The sequence below is a fragment of the Entelurus aequoreus genome, linkage group LG10, assembly GCF_033978785.1.
Source record: "Entelurus aequoreus isolate RoL-2023_Sb linkage group LG10, RoL_Eaeq_v1.1, whole genome shotgun sequence".
Lineage (NCBI taxonomy): Eukaryota > Metazoa > Chordata > Actinopteri > Syngnathiformes > Syngnathidae > Entelurus > Entelurus aequoreus.
The window spans coordinates 67,946,283-67,971,282 of record NC_084740.1 but is presented as its reverse complement, the minus strand read 5'-3'; the positions used below and the strand labels follow the sequence as shown (position 1 = coordinate 67,971,282).

General features: G+C 39.1%; 1 protein-coding gene and 1 long non-coding RNA gene across 2 annotated transcripts in view; both read right to left on the bottom strand.

Moving 5' to 3' along the window:
• Positions 1 to 3,609, bottom strand: part of LOC133658963 (uncharacterized) — a 46,117-nt gene extending 42,508 nt beyond the window's left edge. The window contains exon 1 of the long non-coding RNA XR_009827576.1: positions 3,510 to 3,609. This is a non-coding gene — a long non-coding RNA (uncharacterized LOC133658963). The remainder of the gene's footprint in view (positions 1 to 3,509) is intronic.
• Positions 3,610 to 10,167: 6,558 nt separating this feature from the next.
• On the bottom strand, positions 10,168 to 17,926 carry ndufa10 (NADH:ubiquinone oxidoreductase subunit A10). The gene is made up of 10 exons (XM_062061520.1): positions 17,756 to 17,926; positions 16,136 to 16,304; positions 15,844 to 16,059; positions 15,693 to 15,779; positions 15,501 to 15,622; positions 13,458 to 13,525; positions 13,311 to 13,365; positions 13,156 to 13,241; positions 10,361 to 10,469; positions 10,168 to 10,290 (listed from the first exon to the last, which is right to left on the bottom strand). The coding sequence occupies exons 1-10, from the start codon at positions 17,828 to 17,830 to the stop codon at positions 10,222 to 10,224; spliced, it is 1,056 nt and encodes a 351-aa protein (XP_061917504.1). The 5' UTR covers positions 17,831 to 17,926; the 3' UTR covers positions 10,168 to 10,221.
• Between the last annotated feature and the right edge of the window lie 7,074 nt (positions 17,927 to 25,000).

Genomic DNA, 25,000 nt, shown 5'->3' with positions numbered 1-25,000 from the left:
CCGTATGCAAATCACGCAGTTCGAATATTACAGACGGAGACGCAACAACTTCCAACTTCGTTCGACATTTGAAGTTGCACAAAGAAGGGTAAGTTTTGAATGTAAGATAACGTTTATTGGCTAAGTAACATGACTTTTATTTGCTGTGTAGTTAAATCAGTGAGGCTGTAAACTCACTGCTAACGTTATAACCATAGACATCTTATAAGGGTACGCAGCATCGAGCGCTACTGCCTACTGGCGCAGACGAGACGCGGAGCCGCCATCTTGGAGTGGTGATCCGCTCCACTCAGTGCAATTCATTTGGCAGGAGCAGTGAACTGTCAGCAAATTTAATTAATTTTACCTCACTGAATACCACTGATTTTCACACGTTTTTTTTGTCAACCGTGTAGCTATGATAACGGACACATGTTTTGGCGTTTTTATTATTCATAGTTTGCTTAACAGTAATATAATATTCTTATACGCTATAAATGACCAGACGTCCGAGATCAAAACTGGGAATATAAGCCCAAAGAGGGGAAAAAACGGTCAGCTATTTTTAAGTTGAAGAAACAATATGATTAGATTATATATACATGCGTATATCCTACATAAACAATGTATGAATACATTAGATATCTATATATTTTAGGGACCTATAGACTGTATCTCTGTTGCTGCAGCAGCAGAGAGTTTATTCTGTCTTGACACTTTGTATTGATATTTTGTATTACATTCTTCCCTTAAATGATAATTGTTTTATATCTATTTTTTATGTATGTCGCTTTGGATAAAAGCGTCTGCCAAATACTTAAACATATATAAACACCTGAAAGTCTTTATATCAGCTAAAACCACCAATCTGTTTCACTGGATTCAGAATAAAACCAAATGCTGTCTTACCCAACAATGTTAGTATTTGAATATTGTTACTTGAAGACTTATTCCTGGTTACAATTATACTGTTAAGAAAGTATTGTCTTATACTTTGCCTAAAATGAGAATGCATCATAATCAGTGGCGGCTGGTGAATTTTGTTTTAGGTGGGGCTGAAAGTTTGTAAAGCAAACCCCTGTAGGGGCGTCATCCTCCCCCAGAAGATTTCTTTGTGATTCTCACATACAAATATTGAAGATCTTTGCTCCTTCTCAACTTTGTGGTAATGTTATTTTTCATAAAATACAACCAATAGTATGTTAATGTTTGTTTTTGCAAATGTGTTTATTCTGTAAAGGAATGAGTTAAATGTTTAAAATTGTTTAAACTATTAAAATGACTGGTTAATAGTGCTATTATGAATTGCAATGTCAGCACCATTTTTTTTCCTGCAATTTCAAATGCACTTGTTTTAATAAATAAATACAGCGTTTTAAAAGCATACACAATCTGTGTAAAAATATTAGTCTGTGGTTAAAAGGACTTGAAAGGACTCAAAACTCAAAATGCAGGACTTGACTTGAGACTTTCTAGTCTTGACTTTGGACTTGACTCTGGACTTGCCTGTCTTGACTCGGGACTTGACTCGAGACTTGAGGGCAAAGACTTGAGACTTACTTGTGACTTGCAAAGCAATGACTTGGTCCCACCTCTGCTATATGGTCTATAGCCTGTATAGGCTATTTTCGAAAACCGGTTTCGTTTAAATTTGCACTTAACAGTTGGGTTTTTAAAAACCAATAAGCCCTATAATTTTCATGTTGCCATTCAATCAACTTTTCAAGACAGTCGCAAAATGCTGTCTGCAAGACTTTTCAATACAAAGACCTATATTTTGTACATTATTCGCCTGCTGTACTGCGCCTTCATAAGGCTACAACTCCATAATCATACGCCATTTAGAACAGTTTAAAATGCCGTGAAACCTCGTTAAATGCTTTTTCTGTCAATGCTGTGTTCGCTGTGAGCTGGTTTGTTTTCAACGAATTCAATATGGCGACCGGTTGCTAGGGGATTGGTAGGCGGAAGTGACGTAGGTCCGCCCTCGCCTATAACACGGAAGTGCGCCGCTGTATGAACAAGGCACAGAGCTCCGCCCCCCATGCGCGCTCCCGCGGTACGAGCCACGAAATATTTCAGGGATACGGAATTTCGCACAAATGTGAGTTCAGACCACATAAGACATGTTTTAATTGCCGATGCCGGTTTATTGATGTTTTAAATGCGCCAGAAAATAACCCGTTGTGTTCAATGCCCAAATGTGTTCCTGTACAGCAGGGGTCACCAACGCGGTGCCCGCGGGCACCATGTAGCCCGTAAGGACCAGATGAGTAGCCCGCTGGCCTGTTCTAAAAATAGCTCAAATAGCAGCACTTACCAGTGAGCTGCCTCTATTCTTTAAATTTTATTTATTTACTAGCAAGCTGGTCTCGCTTTGCCCGACATTTTTAATTCTAAGAGAGACAAAACTCAAATAGAATTTGAAAATCCAAGAAAATATTTTAAAGACTTGGTCTTAACTTGTTTAAATAAATTCATTAATTTTTTTTACTTTGCTTCTTATAACTTTCAGAAAGACAATTTTAGAGAAAAAATACAACCTTAAAAATGATTTTAGGATTTTTAAACACATATACCTTTTTACCTTTTAAATTCCTTCCTCTTCTTTCCTGACAATTTAAATCAATGTTCAAGTAAATTAATTTTTTTTATTGTAAAGAATAATAAATAAATTTTAATTTAATTCTTCATTTTAGCTTCTGTTTTTTCGACGAAGAATATTTGTGAAATATTTCTTCAAACTTATGATTAAAATTCAAAAAAAATATTCAGGCAAATCTAGAAAATCTGTAGAATCAAATTTAAATCTTATTTCAAAGTCTTTTGAATTTCTTTTAAAATTTTTGTTCTGAAAAATCTAGAAGAAATAAGGATTTGTCTTTGTTAGAAATATAGCTTGGTCCAATTTGTTATATATTCTAAAAAAATTGTAGATTGGATTTTAACCTATTTAAAACATGTCATCAAAATTCTAAAATTAATCTTAATCAGGAAAAATTACTAATGATGTTCCATAAATTCTTTTTTTAATTTTTTCAAAAAGATTCGAATTAGCTAGTTTTTCTCTTCTTTTTTTCGGTTGAATTTTGAATTTTAAAGAGTCGAAATTGAAGATAAACTATGTTTCAAAATTTAATTGTCATTTTTTTCGTGTTTTCTCCTCTTTTAAACCGTTCAATTAATTGTAAATATCATTAATTATTAATAATAACATAGAGTTAAAGGTAAATTGAGCAAATTGGCTATTTCTGGCAATTTATTTAAGTGTGTATCAAACTGGTAGCCCTTCGCATTAATCAGTACCCAAGAAGTAGCTCTTGGTTTCAAAAAGGTTGGTACGTGACTCCTGCTGTACAGTATTTCTCCAGCAATGGTCACGTGGTGACAACAATGACGGTATTTTGAGAGGTAATCAATCATTGAAGTCGGACGTCACTGAAGGCCTCGGTGGGAAACACTGAGCCTGTGTATTGATAACTTTATGGCAACAAAAGACGGTGAAAAAACAAAAATACAACAAAACTAACCTTTCTCCTTAGTTCTGAAGTTTGTCGTCGCGTACGTTCCTCACGCTGCGGGGACGCCATCAGCCACCTTGAGGGGGGGGCGTGGCATGGAGGAGCTCATTTGCATATACAAAAAACACACAACGCCGCAAAAGAAAACATCTGATTTTTTAAGTAACAGTCAAATAGGGTCTTGAAGTTGGTGTGTAAGGCAGAGTTTATGTCAAATGTTGTCATGTCTAATAGAAAAGCACCATATAAAAGATTAGGGGTGTGGGGAAAAATCGATTCGAATTCGAATCGCGATTCTCACGTTGTGCGATTCAGAATCGATTCTCATTTTTAAAAAATCGATTTTTTTTTTTTATTATTATTTTTTTTTTAAATTAATCAATCCAACAAAATACACAGCAATACCATAACAATGCAATCCAATTCCAAAACCAAACCCGACCCAGCAACACTCGGAACTGCAATAAACAGAGCAATTGAGAGGAGACACAAACACGACACAGAACAAGCCAAAAGTAGTGTAACAAAAATGAATATTATCAACAACAGTATAAATATTAGTTACAATTTCAACATAGCAGTGATTAAAAATCCCTCATTGACATTATGAGACATTTATAAAAAAAAGAACAATAGTGTCACAGTGGCTTACACTTGCATCGCATCTCATAAGCTTGACAACACACTGTGTCCAATATTTTCACAAAGATAAAATAAGTCATATTTTTGGTTCATTTAATAGTTAAAACAAATTTACATTATTGCAATCAGTTGATAAAACATTGTCCTTTACAATTATAAAAGCTTTTTACAAAAATCTACTACTCCGCTTGCATGTCAGCAGACTGGGGTAGATCCTGCTGAAATCTATGTATTGAATGAATAGAGAATCCTTTTGAATCGGGAAAAAAAAATCGTTTTCAAATCGAGAATCGTGTTGAATTGAAAAAAAAATAAATCGATTTTGAATCGAATCGTGACCCCAAGAATCGATATTGAATCGAATCGTGGGACACCCAAAGATTCACAGCCCTTTAAAAGATGGACTGCAACAAAGTGGAATAATAAGTGTGCGGAGGCGAGCCAGTGCAACACTGCCCCCTGCTGCGTGCAAGGGGAAGTACGACAGGACGTCCTGCAGGTGTCTTCACCATCATCACAAGTGTGAAAGAATGAAAAGTTCCGACTGAAGAACGCCAGCGTCGCCAATCCGCCTTCGACACCGTGGGCGACAATTTGTAGCGTTAAATTAGTTTCATTTTCTTTTTTCTCCCCTTCTATTGGAGACGTCGAGTGTGGGCCAAAGTCTTTTTAATAAAAGCTTTTGTTCAATATGAAGGCTCTTATTCCTCACTGCTTTATCAGCATATTCCTGTACAGTAATTAGTCTTTCATAGCGTTTTGCCTCGACCACTTAAAGGGTTGCGTGTACTAAAAACATGTGATCTACTAAACTCCTGAGCAGAATAAGGAGCGCCATCCATTCGGCGTGTCAGTCTTCATGAATAAAAGCAAGAATATAACGCTGGGAGGAGATGCAAATGGGATCATTCTGCACATGCAATGTGATTAATCAAGGCTGATCACTGTTCCGTGGGAGCTGTTTTGCGTGTTTATTTAGCACGCGTGAGGTGCAAAATGACACGTGGCAAAGAGAATAGACAAAGATTCCTTCGTCCTATGTGTGTGTGTCAACTAGAGATGTCCGATAATGGCTTTTTTGCCGATATTTCGATATTGTCCAACTCTTAATTACCGATTCCGATATCAACCGATACCGATATATAGTCGTGGAATTAACACATTATTATGCCTAATTTTGTTGTGATGCCCCGCTGGATGCACTAAACCAGGGGTCGGCAACCTTTACCACTCAAAGAGCCATTTTGGCAAGTTTCACAAATTAAAGAAAGTAATGGGAGCCACAACAGCCCGCCCTAACGGTGTACCTGCTCGACCACACGTAGACTGCAATTTCAGCTTGCTCACGTAAGTGACAGCAAGGCGTACTAACTCAGCAGCCACACATCTTACACTGACGGTGCCAATACCCAGAATCCCATGCAGCCCTAACTCTTCCGCTCAACCAACGCACGGAGAGGGGGGGGGGGGGGCTGCATGGGATTCTGGGTAATGGTTGTGTTGTGTTTATGTTGTGTTACGGTGGGATGTTCTCCAGAAATGTGTTTTTCATTCTTTTTTGGTGTGGGTTCACAGTGTGGCGCATATTTGTAACGTAACAATGTTAAAGTTGTTTGATACGGCTACCGTCAGTGTAAGCTGTGTGGCTGATGACTAAGTATGCTTTGCTGTCTCCTGTGTGTGCAAGTAATAACAACATGCAACATGTGGCTGGACTGGGACGCTGTATGTAAATGCTATAGAGGACAATTACTGCAGTGCAATTAGGGCACACCCTTCATTTAGTAATTGTAGTGTAAATAGGATTATTTTTTCCCTGGGAGTAATCTATGAGACACTGAGATCCATAAGTCTCCTGGGAAAATCGGGGGGGTCGGCATGTATGTGGCTGAGCCGCATCAGAGTGGTCAAGGAGCCGCATGCGGCTCCGGAGCCGCGGGTTGCCGACCCCTGCACTAAACAATGTAACTTTACCATGAATTGATTAACGTGGACCCCGACTTAAACAAGTTGAAAAACTTATTGGGCTGTAACCATTTAGTGGTCAATTGTACGGAATATGTACTGTACTGTGCAATCTACTAATACAAGTTTCAATCAATCAATCAAAAACAAGGTTTTCCAAAATAAGAGAACAACTTCAACTCCAGTTATGGAAAAAAGTGGCAACATGGCACTGCCATATTTATTATTGAAGTCACAAAGTGCTTTTTTTTTTTTTTTAACATGCCTCAAAACAGCAGCTTGGAATTTGGGACATGCTCTCCCTGAGATAATCCTAATACCCATTACAACTATGGGAAATACTATTTAAAAAAAAAAAAATTTTTTAAACATGCCTCAAAACAACAGCTACAAAAACAATGAAGGCACACAGCTTCAGTCCAGAGTCCTACGTCCGTGTTTTACCGGATATGTACCGCTCCGTACAGCGTCGTTTTAAAAAGTCATTAATTTTACATTTGGAAACCGTCACCGATAATTTCCGATATTACATTTTAAAGCATTTATCGGCCGATAATATCAGCCACATCTCTAGTGTCAACGTATACAAAATATTAGACATGCAGTCTACTCAGAAATATTTCATAATTTTATAGCTCAAGGGGCAGATTAAAGCAAATTAAAGCGATGCGTTTCGGTGTCTGCTGGCGTTTATCTGTCGTATTTCTCCTATATTGGAAAAAACATCCTGCAACATGCATTTTCTTGCGTTTGGATCATTCCAGATGCAATAAATGAGAGGCGGTGTTGTTTCGTTCCACCGCCTAGTTTCTGTTGTTTGGATTGCTTTTCTATATCGCGGAAAGAATGTTACATTTAAAAAAATGCTTGCTCCTAGTTCAACAGTGCGAAAACCCGCAGGCTGGAGGTCGGAAATGAGTGTTTCCATGGCCACATAACGCCGGTAGTACGCACACAAACCGGTTACTTGGATCTTATTAGATCAGGCCCTGGAACATTTAATACACAGTAGTACCTCAGTTTTCTTTACTAATCAGTTCCAAAGGGTCAAACGAAGACTGAGATACTGATACTTTTTATAAATCCCAAACTTCTCCAATAAAACGTGACTTTTTTTCATTTTTATTATAAATGTAAAACATTTAAAAAACTTTCCCATGGTTATTATTGGGTATTGTGTGTGGAATTTTGAGGACAAAAAGGAATGCATTACATTTTGGAATAAGGCTGTAACAAAACAAAATGTCGAAGCGGTGTGAATACTTTCCGGATGCACCATACTGTACATACACTTGCTGTTTTATAATACTGAGTTACTTTGTGCTCCTGTTTATAATATACATTATCTCAAGTAACTTAAAGGCCTACTGAAAGCCACTACTACCGACCACGCAGTCTGATAGTTTATATATCAATGATGAAATCTTAACATTGAAACACATGCCAATACGGCCGGGTTAACTTATAAAGTGCAATTTTAAAATTCCCGCCACACTTCCGGTTGAAAAACTCCTTTGGATATGATTTATGCGCGTGACGTCACAAAATCCACGGAAGTGGTTGTACCCCATCTGACCCGATATAAAAACCTCTTGTTTTCTTCGACAAAATTCCACAGTATTCTGGACATCTGTGTTGGTGAATCTTTTGCAATTTGTTTAATGAACAATGGAGGCTGCAAAGAAGAACGTTGTAGGTGGGATCGATCGGTGTATTAGCGGCTAAGTACAATACTTACAGCAACACAACAAGGACTACTTACTACGCCTAGCCGATGCTTGCCGCCAAACCCACGGATGAAGTCCTTCGTCACGCCGTCGATCGCTGGAACGCAGGTGAGCACGGCTGTTGATGGGAAGATGAGGGCTGGCTGGCGTAGGTGGAGCGCTAATGTTTTTATCATAGTTCTGTGAGGTCCGGTTGCTAAGTTGCTAAATTAGCCTTAGCGTCGTTAGCAACAGCATTGTTAAGCCTTACCAGGCTGAGAATTTTTAACCGTGTAGTTACATGTACATGGTTTAATAGTATTGTTGATCTTCTGTCTATCCTTCCAGTCAGGGGTTTATTTCTTTTGTTTCTATCTTCATTTGAGAACGATGCTATCACGTTAGCTCAGTAGCTAAGTGTGTCACAGATGTATTGTCGTGGAGATAAAAGTCACTTTAAATGTCCATTTCGCATGCTCGACTCTCATTTTCAAGAGGATATAGTATCCGAGGTGGTTTAAAATACAAATCCGTGATCCACAATAGAAAAAGGAGAGAGTGTGGAATCCAATGAGCCAGCTTGTACCTAAGTTACGGTCAGAGCGAAAAAAGATACGTCCATCACTTCTTCTCAAGTCCTTCACTGTAACGTTCCTCATCTACGAATTTTTCATCCTCGCTCAAATTAATGGGGTAATCGTCGCTTTGTCGCTCCGAATCTCTCGCTCCATTGTAAACAACGGGGAATTGTGAGGAATACTAGCTCCTGTGACGTCACGCTACTTCCGGTACAGGCAAGGCTTTTTTTTATCAGCGAGCAAAAGTTGCGAACTTTATCGTCGATTTTCTCTACTAAATCCTTTCAGCAAAAATATGGCAATATCGCGAAATGATCAAGTATGACACATAGAATGGATCTGCTATTCCCGTTTAAATAAAAAAATTCATTTCAGTAGGCCTTTAAGATGTGACTTTAAGGTTTTACTACTTACATATAAAATACTACACGGTCTAGCTCCATCCTATCTTGCTGATTGTATTGTATCTTATGTCCCGGCAAGAAATCTGCGTTCAAAGAACTCCGGCTTATCATTGATTCCCAGAGTCCAAAAAAAGTCTGCGGGCTATAGAGCGTTTTCTATTCGGGCTACAGTACTCTGGAATGCCCTCCCGGTAACAGTTAGAGATTCTACCTCAGTAGAAGCATTTAAGTCCCATCTTAAAACTCATTTGTATACACTAGCCTTTAAATAGACCCCCCTTTTAGACCAGTTGATCTGCCGATTCTTTTCTGCTCTGCCCCACTCTCCTTCGTGGAAGGGGGGGACACAGGTTCGGTGGCCACGGATGAAGTGCTGGCTGTCCAAAGTCGGGACACGGGGTGGACCGCTCGCCTGTGCATCGGTTGGGGACATCTTTGCGCTGCTGACCTGTCTCCGCTCGGGATGGTCTCCTGCTGGCCCCACTATGGACTGGACTCTCACACTATTATGTTAGATCCACTATGAACTGGACTCTCACACTGTTATGTTAGATCCACTATGGACTAGACTCTTACAATATGCTAGATCCACTCGACGTTCATTGCACCGATCGCCCAGGCGGGGTCCCCACATCTGCGGTCCTCTCCAAGGTTTCTCATTGTCCCATTGGGTTGAGTTTTTCCTTGCCCTGATGCGGGATCTGAGCTGAGGATGTTGTTGTGGCTTGTGCAGCCCTTTGAGACACTCGTGATTTAGGGCTATATAAGAAAACATTGATTGATTGAAGTATCAAATGTACCCAAATTTGGAATTGAGAATCGATATTAGAGCACAAAAGATCTGGTATCCGTAGTATCGATATTTCAGTATTGATCCGCACACCACCATTAGATTGAGATCGATCCATACTCAAAAATGACAACAGGAAGTGAAATGGCGTGGCATCACATGATCCGGACGTGACGCACCCAACAACAAAAACTTTTACAAATTAAAACAGAAGATAAACATATTCAAACACTGAAATAATAATGATTTTAAGTAGCTATAACAATAATATATAACATATTTCCTCTGCCAAGAAAGTGGTATTTTTAATTATTGTATTGATTTTCTGAAATACATTTGCTTTTAAGTGTGTATGAACACTTTTTGAGCACATTAACGATAATAATACCCGTGATATGAAATGTTAATAACGTTACATCCCAGGAATCCTGTCAAGTATAATGAAAAGCTGTGATTTTATGAGCTCATTAGTCCAAATAGAAACATCTATTTTTCAAAACACAATATTAAACATGTTAAATGTCATCTTTGAAGATTGAAAGTTTAGACTGTGTGCCTAATGAAGAGTAGACAATGGCAACATGTTTTGAACATATATATATTTACGATGTACACACGCTGACCAAGGTTTCTTCTTCACTTGAGCCAAATGTATTTGTCTCCCACGTCGGCGTTGTAACCAGGATTGTACTTCTTCCCAGGCAGCTGAAGGCAGACGGAAGGGAGAGAGTAAGACAAAGACACACCAGCGGGCGGACATGCTGTGTCCACGTACCGCTCTGTAGGCGTAGTATTTTTCCTCAAATTCGTGACCGGTGACGGTGATCTCCGGCAGGAACACGGGGATTTGGGTCAGCGAGGACACGCCCTGTTTGTCCTGAACGCTGCATGCCAAACAGAAGCAGAGACAGTGTTTACGTCACAGGGGCCAACTCTGGCCTGCCACATCATTTTTATTTGCCCCGCCTCAACATTCTAATGTGGCCCCCCAAATCCATTTAATTTGCCCTGCACGTACGTCATTCTTTTATGGCCCGCCACATCATTTTATGTGGTTCAACACGTCATTTTATGGTGGCCTCCCCACATAATTTTAAATTGCCACTTCTCATCATTTTATGTGGTCCACCACTTCATTTTAATTTGCCCTGCCACATAATTCTAATGGAGCCCACCACTTCATTTAATGTGGTCTGCCACATCATTTTATGTGGCCCCCCCACAGAATTTGAAATTGCCCCGCCACATCATTTTAATTTGCCCTGCATGTCATTCTATTGTGGGCCGCGACATCATTTTATGTAGTCTACCATTTAATTTGATGTGGTCTACCTCTCTGAGCTGCCACCTTATCGTGGTAGAGGAGTTTGCGTGTCTCAATGATCCTAGGAGCTATGTTGTCCGGGGGCTTCCATGCCCCCTGGTAGGGTCTCCCAAGACAAACAGGTCCTAGGTGAGGGATCAGACAAAGAGCAGCTCGAAGACTTTTATGGAATTACAAAAACCGAGACTCCAATTTCCCGGACGTGGGTCACCGGGGCCTCCCTCTGGAGCCAGGCCCGGAGTTGGGGCACGATGGCGAGCACCTGGTGGCCGGGCCTGTTCCCATGGGGCCCGGCCGGGCACAGCCTGAAGAGGCAACGTGGGTCCCCCCTCCAATGGGCTCACCACTCATGGGAGGGGCCATAGAGGTCAGGTGCGTTGTGAGCTGGGCGGAAGCCGAAGGCAGGGCACTTGGCAGTCCAATCCTCGGCTACATAAGTTAGTTCTTGGGACCTGGAATGTCACCTCGCTGGGCAGGAAGGAGCCTGAGCTAGTGCGCGAGGTGGAGAAGTTCCGGCTGGATATAGTCGGACTCACTTCGATGCACAGCAAGGGCTCTGGAACCAGTTCTCTCGAGAGGGGCTGGACTTTCTTCCACACTGGCGTTGTACGCCCCGCGTGAAAGCCTGCACGTTGGAGTTCAACCCGGTGGACGAGAGGGTAGCTTCCCTCCGCCTTCGGGTGGGGGGGACGAGTTTGGACATGTTTTGCTTTATTCATTATTGATGCGTTTCTTGCTACTTTATGTTGTATATTTTGTACATGAGATTTCCAGTTCATTTGATCATCTATTATTACACCCAAAAATGTGTTTTCTTTTAGCCTATCAATATCTCCGTCTATTTGTATTTGACTTTCTCTTCTACTGTAACCAAATAGCATTATTTTAGTCTAACTGAGATTCAAAGATAGTCTGTTTTTGTCAAACTATCTTTTTAATTTGTTCATTTCTTCTGTTATTATTTGTATTAGTTTCTGTGTGTTCTCTCCTGAACAAAACACTGTTGTGTCATCTGCAAATAATACTAACTTTAAGTCTTTTGTAACTTTACAAATGTCATTTATACAGAGATTGAACAATTTTGGTCAGAGTACACCACAAGATATTTTCAGCTCTGTGGAAGTGTGTTTGCCTATCTTCACGTTTTGCTTCCTGTCGGTTAAGTAGCTTCTTATCCAGTTCAAGACCAACCCTCTGATGCCATACCGTTCTAATTTTTTTATTAAGATGCTATGATTAATTGTGTCAAATGCTTTTGTTAAATCCATAAACACTGCAGCAGCAAAAAAATGTTTTACTATCTATTGCATTTGTGAGATGTATCCGTATTGGTTGTCTGTGAGTGTTTTGTTTTTATTCATGAATTTGTCTTATCTGTTGTTAAACAGTTTTTCAATGATTTTAGAAAATTGTGGAAGTAGAGAAACAGGTCTGTAGTTTTTAAACTGGTGTTTGACTCCAGTCTTATAAATCGGTACGATTTTTTCTATTTTCATTTCATCTGGGAATTTGCCTGTTTGAAATGATAGGTTGCTGATATATGTTAAAAGGTTCTGAAATCTCTTCAATAACCTTGTTTATCGTTTTCATATCAATTTCGTTGCAATCAGTTGAGGTTTTGGATTTACCTTTTTTCACAATATTGATTATTTCCTCTTTTGTCACTCTTCCTAGGAACATAGAGTTGGGGTTTCTATCTATGATGTCATTCAAGTCCTCAACTGACTCCAGGTTTTGGTCCTATGTTCACAAAGTACAATGTGGCACACCCATAAATCTAATGTGTCTCGCCAACTCATTTAATTGTGGCCCTGCACTTCCTTTTATGGTGGCCCACTACGTAATTGTTTATGTGGCCTGGAATTGAAAAAAACAAACACTTTCTGGACTTTATAATTGTTCTTGTTCTTTAAGTTTTGACAAAAAAATGTTGCTCATGCAATTGCATATTTTCTACTTGTGATTCTTATCTGATGTTCCAAGCTTTTTTTTTTTGGTTATCCAAATTTAACACTTAAATAACTGCCTGTCGTCTTAACTTACGATTTCAAAGCAAGTTACCCATCAATATGTTAATAAAAAATGAAATAATCCAAAACATTTGCCTTACAAATTGTGTAACAAGGCTATTATACTTCATACATAGATACTGTTACATGTGGCCCTCAGAGGCCCTCAATACAAAGGAGTTTGACACCCATGCTTTACTTCTTCATGTGCTTGCACTGAGAATGATGAGCACTCACAGTATTCTCATGTGGTGATACGAGACGTCGTCCTGCTTCAGCCACGGCCCCTTGTCGAACTTCAAAATCTCCACGTCCTCCGCCACCTGACACAAACACGTAAACGTCCGGTGAAAGATCGTACGGGAATATTTTGGCCATTTTTGCTCTCTTACTTTCTCGAAGTCTTGAGCTTGGGTCGCGTCGTACACTAGCAGCTCCGACGTATCACTGAAAGACAGAAACGCTGGCAGCTAATGCTAACATTGCTAGGCTAGGCTAAAGTATACAATACAATCACAGTTTAGACGACAAAAACCGACCTGATTTCTGGCAGGAAGGTCTTCTTGTAGCTGTCCTCGATGCTCTTCAGGTACGCCAAAGGCACGTTCTGAAGGTGCGGTTTGGAACAAAAACACCATGTTTGAGTCAAAGGTGACCAAAGTGCGGCTCGTGGCACATTTTAAAAATACTATTACACAAAAAAAAGTGGAATAAAAGAGCAAACAGGTGAAATGTAACGAGAAAAAGTTGCAATGTTGACTCTAAAAACACAAAACTGCCATGCAGGCTGTTTTTTTTTTTCTTTTTATACGGTCATTGCTCAAAAAAAAAAAATCAATCAAAATCAATGTTATTAATTATTGACCTATTGAAGGCTCCATTTACTCAATCAAAATCAATGTTATTAATTATTGACCTATTGAAGGCTCCATTTACTGTACATCAAATATTTCACTTTGAAATATATTTTTGGGGAAAATATTGCATATTTCATGTGTTCGCCATAAAAAAAAAGAGCATAAAAACTTATAATCGACGGATAGATCTGAAGTTGATTTAGTGATGCAATAACCTGACTCTCGCCAGATCCTTGTAGTTCGCTGAGCTCCACACAAGGATCTGGGATCGAGGGCAATGCAAACTCCTTCAAGATAGCAAAAAATAATGAACCAATCAGGATCGCCGGGCGGTATTTCATAGATGTGACGTAGCGCCGAAGCGACTGTTTGATTCAAACAACAATTGCGGCACGCAGCGAGGAGTCGTGTGGAGACATTGATACTGCATATTTTCTTTGCACAAACGACATCAATCGTCTACTGACATTGCTGTTTCAGTAAAAGTTTTCTAACTTTTCGCTCTGTTGTTATCCAATATGTCGGCTGTTCTGTTTTGGATTTCCCAGCATCGCTCTCATCAGCGTCACGGGTTGATAACGATGTGAGTGCTTTAAGTAGCACGTCATTCAAGATAACGGACAAGTGGTTTATCCAATCACATGCAATGATTTTTTTTACAAGGCCCCGCCTTCTGAAACACATCTCCTATTGAGAACTCTCAGATCCTTGTAAAGGAGCTCAGCGAACTACAAGGATCTGGCGAGAGTCAGGTTAGTGATGCAAGTGTTTAAACTTAAAAAATAAAACAATGTGTGACTTATTTTTAACACTTTTATGAGTGGGGACCTTTTAGCTCCCCAAGAATTTCAGTGGGAGTTATATTTGTAAAACTGTCTTTGCTCAAAACACAATAATGAATCAAAATCAATGTTATGAATTATTGACTTACTGTAAATTCGGAATTTAAGCTGCTACTTTTTTCCTGCGCTTTGAACCCTGTGGCTTATAAAACGGTGCGGCTAATTCATGGATTTTTTTCCCCCGCTGACATCCGTAATGCAAGTAGTTTTCATTAAACACATGCCAATGCAATGAAAAGGTGTGTTAGTGTATGTGCTACGGCAACATCTTTTGGACGAGTTCGCTCACTGCAAGTGCTGCTGCTTTTAAATCTTTGAGCCGAAAGTCTTCTGGATGTCCGTAGCGCTTCTACTCGTACGGATTCTTCGTTCATCACTCCGAGCAACGTTTGTAAGTTTTACAATATAACTAAAATAATTCTTACTTACTAAACCGTCCCATGTGTGATGTCTGTAGGAGTGTTTTCATGCATATTTGTATGTGCTATCTTAATGTAATGAAGTTAGCATCATTAGCATGAGTTAATATGCTAACACGTTTACGAGTGTCTGTGTTAGTATTATTAACTTACAATGACATTTATTTTTGTATTGTTTCAGTTTCGTCAATTTACCAAAACGTCACAGAAGAGTTATTAAGTCTGTTAAGCTGATTGGAGACCTAGCTAAAGTATATAAATAAAAATTTCTGTTTAAAATACAAATTTCACAACAAATATATCTGCAGCTTTTAGTCCGGTGCGGCTAATATGCGGAATAAATATTTTTTCTTCTACAATTTAGTGGGTGCGGCTTATATTCCACAGCCAAAATATTACGGTATTTTTTGTTCTTCTACTGTTTTCTTTCTTTTTCAAAAGGTCCAATGGGTTCCTGTCCTTACCTTGCCGCTCTGTTTCAGCTTGTTGTGCACCTCCTCAGCGGGCACGTCCACGTAGATGACGAGGTGCGGCGGCAGGAACTCGCAGATGCTGATGTTTTTGATCTCCTCGTAGTGCTGCACGCCTGCAAGAGGCGAGGCGGCGCTGTCGACTCAAAAAGGTCTCTCAAAAACGGACAAAGGTGGCGCACTTACACTCCTTCCTGATGTAGCCCTGCTGGAACATGGCGTCCAGGAAGACCATGTCGCTGAAGATGGAGCGCTCCAGGATGACTCCTTGGCCTTGAAGCGTAGAGGAGAGCGTTTGAGACGGCGTGAGGGCGTGGTAGTGTGGTTTGGTTCTAACCTGTGGTGAGCAGGTGTTCGACGGCGTTGGAGTACTGGAGCAGCCTCATGTTGTATATCCACAGCTGCAGCCTGTAGCTGTTCCCGTCTGCGGCTTTGGGGTCCTCATAGAACTTCTCCAGGCTGCACATCCCGTTGAAGTCGGTGGAGAGGGGCTCCTTCTGGCCGGTCATCGTGTCCAGGTAGGAGATGTCGGCCTCTGGCATGTAGAGCATCCCTGACATACACGCACGGAATTCAGCGACGGTACCGCGAGTGACAAACGGTGAGCTGATCGCTGAACAGCCACCTACCCAGCTGCTCGGCCAGCTTCTGCGCCAGCGCTCCTTTCCCCGACGCCAGGTTGCCGTCCACGGAGATGATCTTGCTGTACTGACTGAAGCGCGGCGTGGTCCTCTCTCCCAGCATGTAGGCCCACCAGCCGTACACTAAATTCCTAGCGGGGGTGGTGTGCACGGATGCCTTGACGACAAAGTAATGGACGTTAACACATAATGTATATATGTATTAGGGTTCAGGCATGTGATTTGAACTTAATGAAAAAGACTGAAAATAAGCTGGGGGCCTGGGAGCCGCAGGTTCCCAGCCAGGTCCAGGACGATGCCCTAGTGGGGGAACAAGGGGGGTCATTATCTCCATGGAGCTTTTCAACAGATGGAAGCATGTAGTGCTCTAAAATATCTTGTTACACAGCTGCATTGACTCTGGACTTGATGAAACACAGTGGACCAACACCAGCAGCTGACATGGCTCCCCAAACCATTGCTGACTGTGGGAACTTCACACTGGATTTCAAGCAACTTGGATTTTGCTCCTCTCCAGCCTTCCTCCAGACTCTAGCCCCTTGACTTCCAAATGAAATACAAAACTTGCTTTCGTCTGAAAACAGGACTCTGGACCACTCTGCAACTGTCCAGTGCTTCTTTTGCATAGCCCAAGTCAGACGCTTCTAGAGATTTTAGAGCACTACATGCTTACATCTGTTGAAAAGCTCTATGGAGATGATTTCATTTTCCAGCATGATCTGGCACCTGCCCACAGTGGAAAAACCACCAGTAACTGGTGTACTGACCATGGCAATACTGTCCTCGATTGGCATGCCAACGCCCCTGACCTGAACCCCATAGATAACTCGTGGGGTATTGTGAAGAAGAAGCTGAAAGACACCAGACCCAATAATGCAAATGAGCTAAAGGCCGCAATTGAAGCATCCTGGGCATCCATAACAGCTCAGCAATGCCACAGGCTGATTGCCTCCATGAAACGCCGCATTGATGCAGTAATCCGTGCAAAAGGATTCCCAACCAAGTACTGAGTGCATTAATTGACATTTTCAAATGTTTGATTTTGTTTTGCTGTTATCTTTTTTTTTTACTTGGTCTGAGGAAATATTCTAATTTTTTTGAGATAGGATTTTTAAGTTTTCTTAAGCTGTATGCCATAATCAGCAATATTAAAATAAAAGACTTGCAATATTTCAGTTGATGTGTAATGAATCCAGAATGTATGACTTTTTTTTTATTTTTATAATTGCATTACAGAAAATAAAGAACTTTATCACAATATTCTAATTTTCTGAGACAGTCCTGTATATATGTGTGTGTATATATATATATATATATATATATATATATATATTGTAAGTTGACATTAATAGTAGTCTTTTAAAATAATACTAACATTTAGACATGTACTTCTTTATTGGACATTACCTTGCTTCTCGGCATACATACAGCTTATATAAGTAGTATTTCGACAAGATTAATACATTAAAACAACATGTAGCATTAGCTTGTTTGTGACCGACAGCAATGCTAGCGGCTGGACGGCTAAGCTAGCATGCTACTTTAGCATGTCCTTGTGAACGCGAAGGCCATAAAAGCAGCAAAAGTCCGGCAGTTTTGTGTCCGTACCTTCTGAGCGACATTACCAGATCTCAGCACGGATGTCCCCAAGGGGAAGACCAACCGGATCGCCCTCAGGGCCATGTTTACTTCTCCCCCACAACTCCACCGGTCTGACCCGAAATCTGACAAGCTGACGGGCGACTGAATTATACGTCAGACTATTTGGGGGTCTTTTGATGAGTGGCGCCTGACGTGACGTATAATATAGGTGTTTAAGTCACTGCCGGAATATTTTAGCTTTCTTTTTAACAATTTGTCGAGGTGTTTCATACACAAGTTGAGTCAAGGAAAATAAGGACAAGATATATTACGTACCCAATTCTTCCCAAAATTAAAGAAATACAATTTAAAATTATTAATGTAGTATACCCTTTAAAGGATTTTTTGAAACTTAAATTTAACATGGAGGTTGATGGCTATTATATATGTGAGGCTGTAAAGCAGTGTTTTTCAACCTTTTTTGAGCCAAGGCTACATTTTTTCATTGGAAAAAATGCAGAGGCACACCACCAGTAGAAATTATAAAAAATGAAACTGAGTAGCCGATATTGACAATAAAAAGTTGTTGGCGCAATTGTTGGATATGACTTTAAACCATAACCAACCATGCATCACTATAGCTCTTGTCTCAAAGTAGGTGTACTGTCTTGAGCTGTCACATCACGCCGTGACTTATTTTGAGTTGTTTGCTGTTTATCTGTGTGTAGTGTTTTAGTTCTTGTCTTGCGCTCTTTTTTTGGTGGCTTTTTCTCTTTATTTGGTATTTTCCTCTAGCAGTTTCATGTCTTCCTTGACCGCTATTCCCCCCACCTGCTTTGTTTTAGCAATCAAGAATATTTCAGTTGTTTTTTATCCTTCTTTGTGGGGACATTGTTGATTGTCATGTCATGTTTGGATGTACTTTCTGGACGCCGTCTTTGCTCCACCGTAAGTCTTTGCTGTCGTCCAGCATTCTGTTTTTGTTTACTTTGTAGCCAGTTCAGTTTTAGTTTCATTCTGCATAGCCTTCCCTAAGCTTCAATGCCTTTTCTTAGGGGCACTCACCTTTATGTTTATTTTTGGTTTAAGCATTAGATACCTTTTTACCTGCACCTTGCCTCCCGCTGTCTCCCACATCTACAAAGCAATTAGCTACCTGCTGCCACCTACTGATATGGAAGAGTATAACGTGGTAAGTCTTCCGATCTCCAGACAGCACAGACACTCAACAACGGCACATTATTTGCGGATTATAATTACTGGTTTGCAAAAAATCTTTTTTAACCCAAATAGGTGAAATTAGATAATATCCCACGGCACACCAGACTGTATCTCACGGCACACTGGTGTGGCGCGGCACAGTGGTTGAAAAACCACTGTGTCCCCATTCTCTATAGAAGAGATCAAATTTGGTATTGTTTTATAAACAACTGTAACATAGAAATGTTTGTCAACATTATTATGCTCCAGGCAAAAAATTGTCTACATAAATGTAGATTTAGGAAAGTAAGGCCTACATTTTCTAATTGGCTTAATGGTTTACAATTATCAATCAAATCTTGGAGGATGATTAAGAGTACAGAAGCCCTTAAATTGATATCTCTGTTAAAAACATTTAAAGTGATTTAGGTAGCCCTTTTTGTCTTTTTAAAAAAAATATTATTATTTATTAATATTGAATACTCTATCTGCATTTGCTTTTGTTTTCTATCCTTGATGTTGAAAGTGCCTTGACTTTTGTGTGAATTAGAAATTTATGTTTGTATTATTTTATTTTTCTTAATTAAACAGTATAAAATAGCAGCATTGCTAGAAGGAGTGATTATATCCGGGAATGTGTGCTTGCTCATTTTTACCAACAGATGGTAGTATTTATTTGTCTAGCTGAGATACCATTAAATACTGTCTCTCCACATGGCCATAATCATTTTTTTTTTTTTTTTAAACATAAATAAATAATAATAATAATGTCAAGAATGAAATACAGTTATTTGATACCTGTCATGGTTTTTAAGGACATTTCAGTTTTGGAGCAGTAAAGTGAACACTCGCCGCACATAAGGTAAATAAATACAAATTGAGCCAATGGTTTTGTGCAGCAGGTGAAACGCTGCATGAGTAAATATTATATATTTGGCATGTTTACATGAAAAAAATCAACATTTTCTATTCTATACACTATATATGCATGTATCTAGTACAGTGATTCTCAAACTATGGTACGGCTTACAAGTTACACAAGTTAGTTTATTTGCTTAATTTTGTGCAATTGATTTTTCTTGATCCGTTAGTTAAGTAGAGCGTTTTATTTTCCTATACTCAAACACAGTGTTACTGTTCAAACTGACTGGCCAAAAGCATTGAATAAAACCTCCGCCTTGTTTTTAATGAATACTTAAGGCCTACTGAAAGCCACTACTACCGACCACGCAGTCTGATAGTTTATATATCAATGATGAAATCTTAACATTATAACACATGCCAATACGGCCGGGTTAACTTATAAAGTGACATTTTAAATTTGCCGCTAAACTTCCGGTTCGAAACGCCTCTGAGGATGACGTATGCGCGTGACGTAGCCCGGCGAACACGGGTATGCCTTCCACATTGAAGCCAATACGAAAAAGCTCTGTTTTCATTTCATAATTCCACAGTATTCTGGACATCTGTGTTCGTGAATCTGTTGCAATCATGTTCATTGCATTATGGAGAAGGAAGCTGAGCAAGCAAAGAAGAAAGTTGTCGGTGCGAAATGGACGTATTTTTCGAACGTAGTCAGCAACAACAGTACACAGCCGGCGCTTCTTTGTTTACATTCCCGAAAGATGCAGTCAAGATGGAAGAACTCGGATAACAGAGACTCTAACCAGGAGGACTTTTGACTTCGATACACAGACGCCTGTAGAGAACTGGGACAACACAGACTCTTACCAGGATTACTTTGATTTGGATGACAAAGACGCAGACGTGCTACTGTGAGTATGCAGCTTTGGCTTCTAAACATTTGATCGCTTGACCGTATGTGCACAACTTTTTTTTGCGTATGTACGTAACTTTTTAAAAATATATAAGCTTTATGAACCTTGGGTTAGGTGAACGGTCTTTTGGGCTGAGTGATTGTGTGTGTTGATCAGGTGTTTGAATTGTATTGGCGTGTTCTATGGAGCTAGGAGCTAGCAGAGGAGCTAGGAGCTAGCGTAACAAACACGCAGGTGTTTTTATGCAGGATTAATTTGTGGCATATTAAATATAAGCCTGGTTGTGTTGTGGCTAATAGAGTATATATATGTCTTGTGTTTATTTACTGTTGTAGTCATTCCCAGCTGAATATCAGGTCACCCCCGGCTCTCACAGCATCTTCCCTATCTGAATAGCTTCAACTCCCCACTAGTCCTTCACTTGCACTTTACTCATCCACAAATCTTTCATCCTCGCTCAAATTAATGGGGAAATTGTCGCTTTCTCGGTCCGAATCTCTCTCACTTCATGCGGTCATCATTGTAAACAATAGGGAACTTTGCGTATATGTTCAACTGACTACGTCACGCTACTTCCGGTAGGGGCAAGCCTTTTTTTTATCAGATACCAAAAGTTGCAATCTTTATCGTCGTTGTTCTATACTAAATCCTTTCAGCAAAAATATGGCAATATCGCGAAATGATCAAGTATGACACATAGAATAGATCTGCTATCCCCGTTTAAATAAAAAAAATTCATTTCAGTAGGCCTTTAGGCCTACTACGTTACCGTATTTTAATGTTGGTCATTATGGTGGTATGTGGAGAGCCAAGTGTTTACTGAGGTGGCACTTGGTGGAACCACTGGGATAATATTTTTTTTTACTCTTTATTTACACGCCAAATACAGTCTGCTAAAAGTGTGTACTATTAGGACAGGAATTTGCACAAGACAGGAAGTCAATGAGGAAGTGTTTGGAGAAAGTTGTTCCATGCAAGTTGCAGTTTGTAATCTTGTTCCCCCCACTCATTCTATATTACTCTCTTTTATCAACATGATTTTGATGCTTTTTCTTTTTTCATTCATTTTTTTTCACGGCTGGCGGTGCAGCAATCTTTCTCAGTCATTCCTTTTTACTGCAAATGTGACGTTTGAAGAAAGCAGAAAGGATTTGAGTGATGAATAGGCCGTCAATTTGTGTTCCGGTTTCTCTAATCTTTTCTTGTACCTGTGCCTGCAGCGAGCAGCTGTCAGGATTTCGACTTGAAGACTTTACATAAGAGCTACAGCTCCCTCCCCAAGCGCCATGAGTGAGTGCGTGGCTGGATGCGCTCCTAAAACAACTAACAGTCGCCAACTATTTCATGGCTGGGCCGCCGCAAGCTCGGTTGTGTCCCTCTGCTGTAGTTGTTCCAACAAGTGGACTTTGCCTGCCGTCTCTGCACCCTGGAGTTCAAAGCCAACGGATCGTAACATTGTTTATTTTCTTGTCTCTTTCCTTTCTTTAGGGTAGCTTTAATATCTTGAGTATTGACATTTCAGAAACTATTTATAGAAGATTTAGTTTATTGTTATGTTCCTATTTTTGCTGTTTTGGATGTGAAGTTTTGGGGTCGTATTGCTGTTTTTGAAAAAAAAAATATATATATATATATATAAATAAGAAAGTGCATATGGTTACAAAAGGTATGTTTGTTACAAGCCCATAAAAAGCAAAAATAATAATAATAATAGAGTATTTCATTGTAGCATTGGTCTCATTTGAATAGCATTAGTTATTATTAGCAACATTTTAGCTTTTTCTCATTACATTATGCCTTTTTGCTCTATTTTTTATATTAGTTTTTTCACTTTATCTTTAAATTTTTTACAAATGGCCCCCCTTTGGTTTATGACAGAGGTATCCAAAGTGCGGGCCGGAGGCTATTTGCGACCCGTAGCTAATTTTTTTAATGGCCCGCGGCACATTCTAAAAATACTATAAAACATATATAAAAATTGGAATAAAAGAGCAAATGAGTGAACTGTGAAGAGAAAATGTTGCAATGTTGCCCCTAATAATGCAGGCTGTTATTTTTAAACTGTCATTGTTAAAAAAATAATAATGAATCCAAATCCATGTTGTTATGAATTATTTACATTTTCAAGGCTCCAATTAATTCACTTCAAATTTTCCACTCCGAAATATTTTTTGGGGAAAATATTGCATATTTTTATGCTTGCCATAAAAAAAAGTTTTGTTTTACAAAAAGTGCATAACACAAGAAAACTATAAAAAAAATAAGAAAAACATACAATCGACAGATAGATCTGAAATTGATCTTGAGATTTTAAGCGTTGAGAGTAAAACAAAAAAAGTATGACTTATTTTTAACACGGGGCCTTTTGCATCCCTGATTTTTTTTAACTGTCATTCCTCAAAAAAATAATAATGAATCAAAACTAATGTTTTATGAATTATTGACCTATTTTAGGCTCCAATTACTTCACATCAATTATTCCATGTTGACATTTTTTGTGGGGGGAATTATTGCACATTTTGTGTGTTTGCCATATAAAAAATAAAGTTTTCTTTGACAAAAAAAAGGCATAAAACATACCCAAAAAAAGTAAAAAAATAAAAAATAAAATAAAATAGTAAAAATGTATAATCGACGGATAGGGTCTAATTACTTCACATCAAATTTCCATGTTTTTTGGGGAAATATTGCATATTTTGTGTTTTTGCAATATAAAAAACAAAGTTTTCTTTGACAAAAAGGGCATAAAACATACCAAAAAATAAAAAAAATTTGATAAATAAAAATAATAATAAAAACTAATAATCGACGGATAGGCTCTAATTACTTCACATCAAATTTCCATGTTTTTTTTGGGAAATATTGCATATTTTGTGTTTTTTCAATATAAAAAACAACGTTTTCTTTGACAAAAAGGGCATAAAACATACCAAAAAATAAAAAAAAATTGATAAATAAAAATAATAATAAAAACAAATAATCGACGGATAGGCTCTAATTACTTCACATCAAATTTCCATGTTTTTTGGGGGAAATATTGCATATTTTGTGTTTTTTCAATATAAAAAAACAAAGTTTTCTTTGACAAAAAGGGCATAAAACATACCAAAAAAAGAAAAAAATTGATAAATAAAAATAATAAAAACCTATAATCGACGTATAGGCTCTTATTGCATCACATCAAATTTCCACGTTTTTGGAGGGAAATATTACATTTTTTTGTGTGTTTGCCGTATAAAAAAAAAGTTTTCTTTGACAAAAAGGCCATAAAACATACAAACAATACAAAAACAAATACATGAAAATAACAATAAAAACTTATAACTTACCTACTCAGTGGCCTAGTGGTTAGAGTGTCCGCCCTGAGATCGGTAGGTTGTGAGTTCAAACCCCGGCCGAGTCATACCAAAGACTATAAAAAAAATGGGACCCATTATCTCCCTGCTTGGCACTCAGCATCAAGGGTTGGAATTGGGGGTTAAATCACCAAAAATGATTCCCGGGCATGGCACCGCTGCTGCCCACTGCTCCCCTCACCTCCCAGGGGGTGAACAAGGGGATGGGTCAAATGCAGAGGACAAATTTCACCACACCTAGTGTGTGTGTGACAATCATTGGTACTTTAACTTAACTTTATAATCGATGGATAGCCTCCAACTACTTCACATCAAACATTCCACTTTGATGTTTTTGGAGGGAAGTATTGCATAACTTGTGTTTTTGTCATTAAAACAAGTTTTTATGTTTTTACAAAAAGGGCATACAACATAAATAATAATACTAATAATAATAATAATAATAATAATAATAATAATTATTATTATTATTATTATAATAATAATAATAATAATAATAATAGTTCATGGGCAGCACGGTGGAACAGGGGTTGGTGCATCTGCCTCACAATACGAAGGTCCTGAGTCATCCTGAGTTCAATCCCGGGCTCGGGATCATTTTGTGTGGAGTTTGCATGTTCTCCCCGTGACTGCGTGGGTTCCCTCCAGGTACTCCGGCTTCCTCCCACCTCCAAAGACATGCACCTGGGGATAGGTTGATTGGCAACACTAAATTGGCCCTAGTGTGTGAATGTTGTCTGTCTATCTGTGTTGGCCCTGCGATGAGGTGGCGACTTGTCCAGGGTGTACCCCACCTACAGCCCGAATGCAGCTAAAATAACCTCAAGCGACCCCCCCGCGACCCCAAAAAGGGACAAGCGGTAGAAAATGGATGGATGGATAATAGTTCATACCAACAGATGGCTCTTATAGCTGATATTGCAGAATTTTCAGCCATA

What these genes read in the sequence shown, in the direction of transcription:
- ndufa10 (XM_062061520.1), bottom strand. Translation starts at nt 17,830, where the DNA reads ATGGCCCTGAGGGCGATCCGGTTGGTCTTCCCCTTGGGGACATCCGTG. An exon ending in CTGGTAATGTCGCTCAGAAG is followed by an intron (nt 16,305 to 17,755) that starts GTACGGACACAA and finishes TTTGTCGTCAAG; the next exon opens with GCATCCGTGCACACCACCCC. An exon ending in TATCACCACATGAGAATACT is followed by an intron (nt 10,470 to 13,155) that starts GTGAGTGCTCAT and finishes TTTGGCATGCAG; the next exon opens with CGTTCAGGACAAACAGGGCG.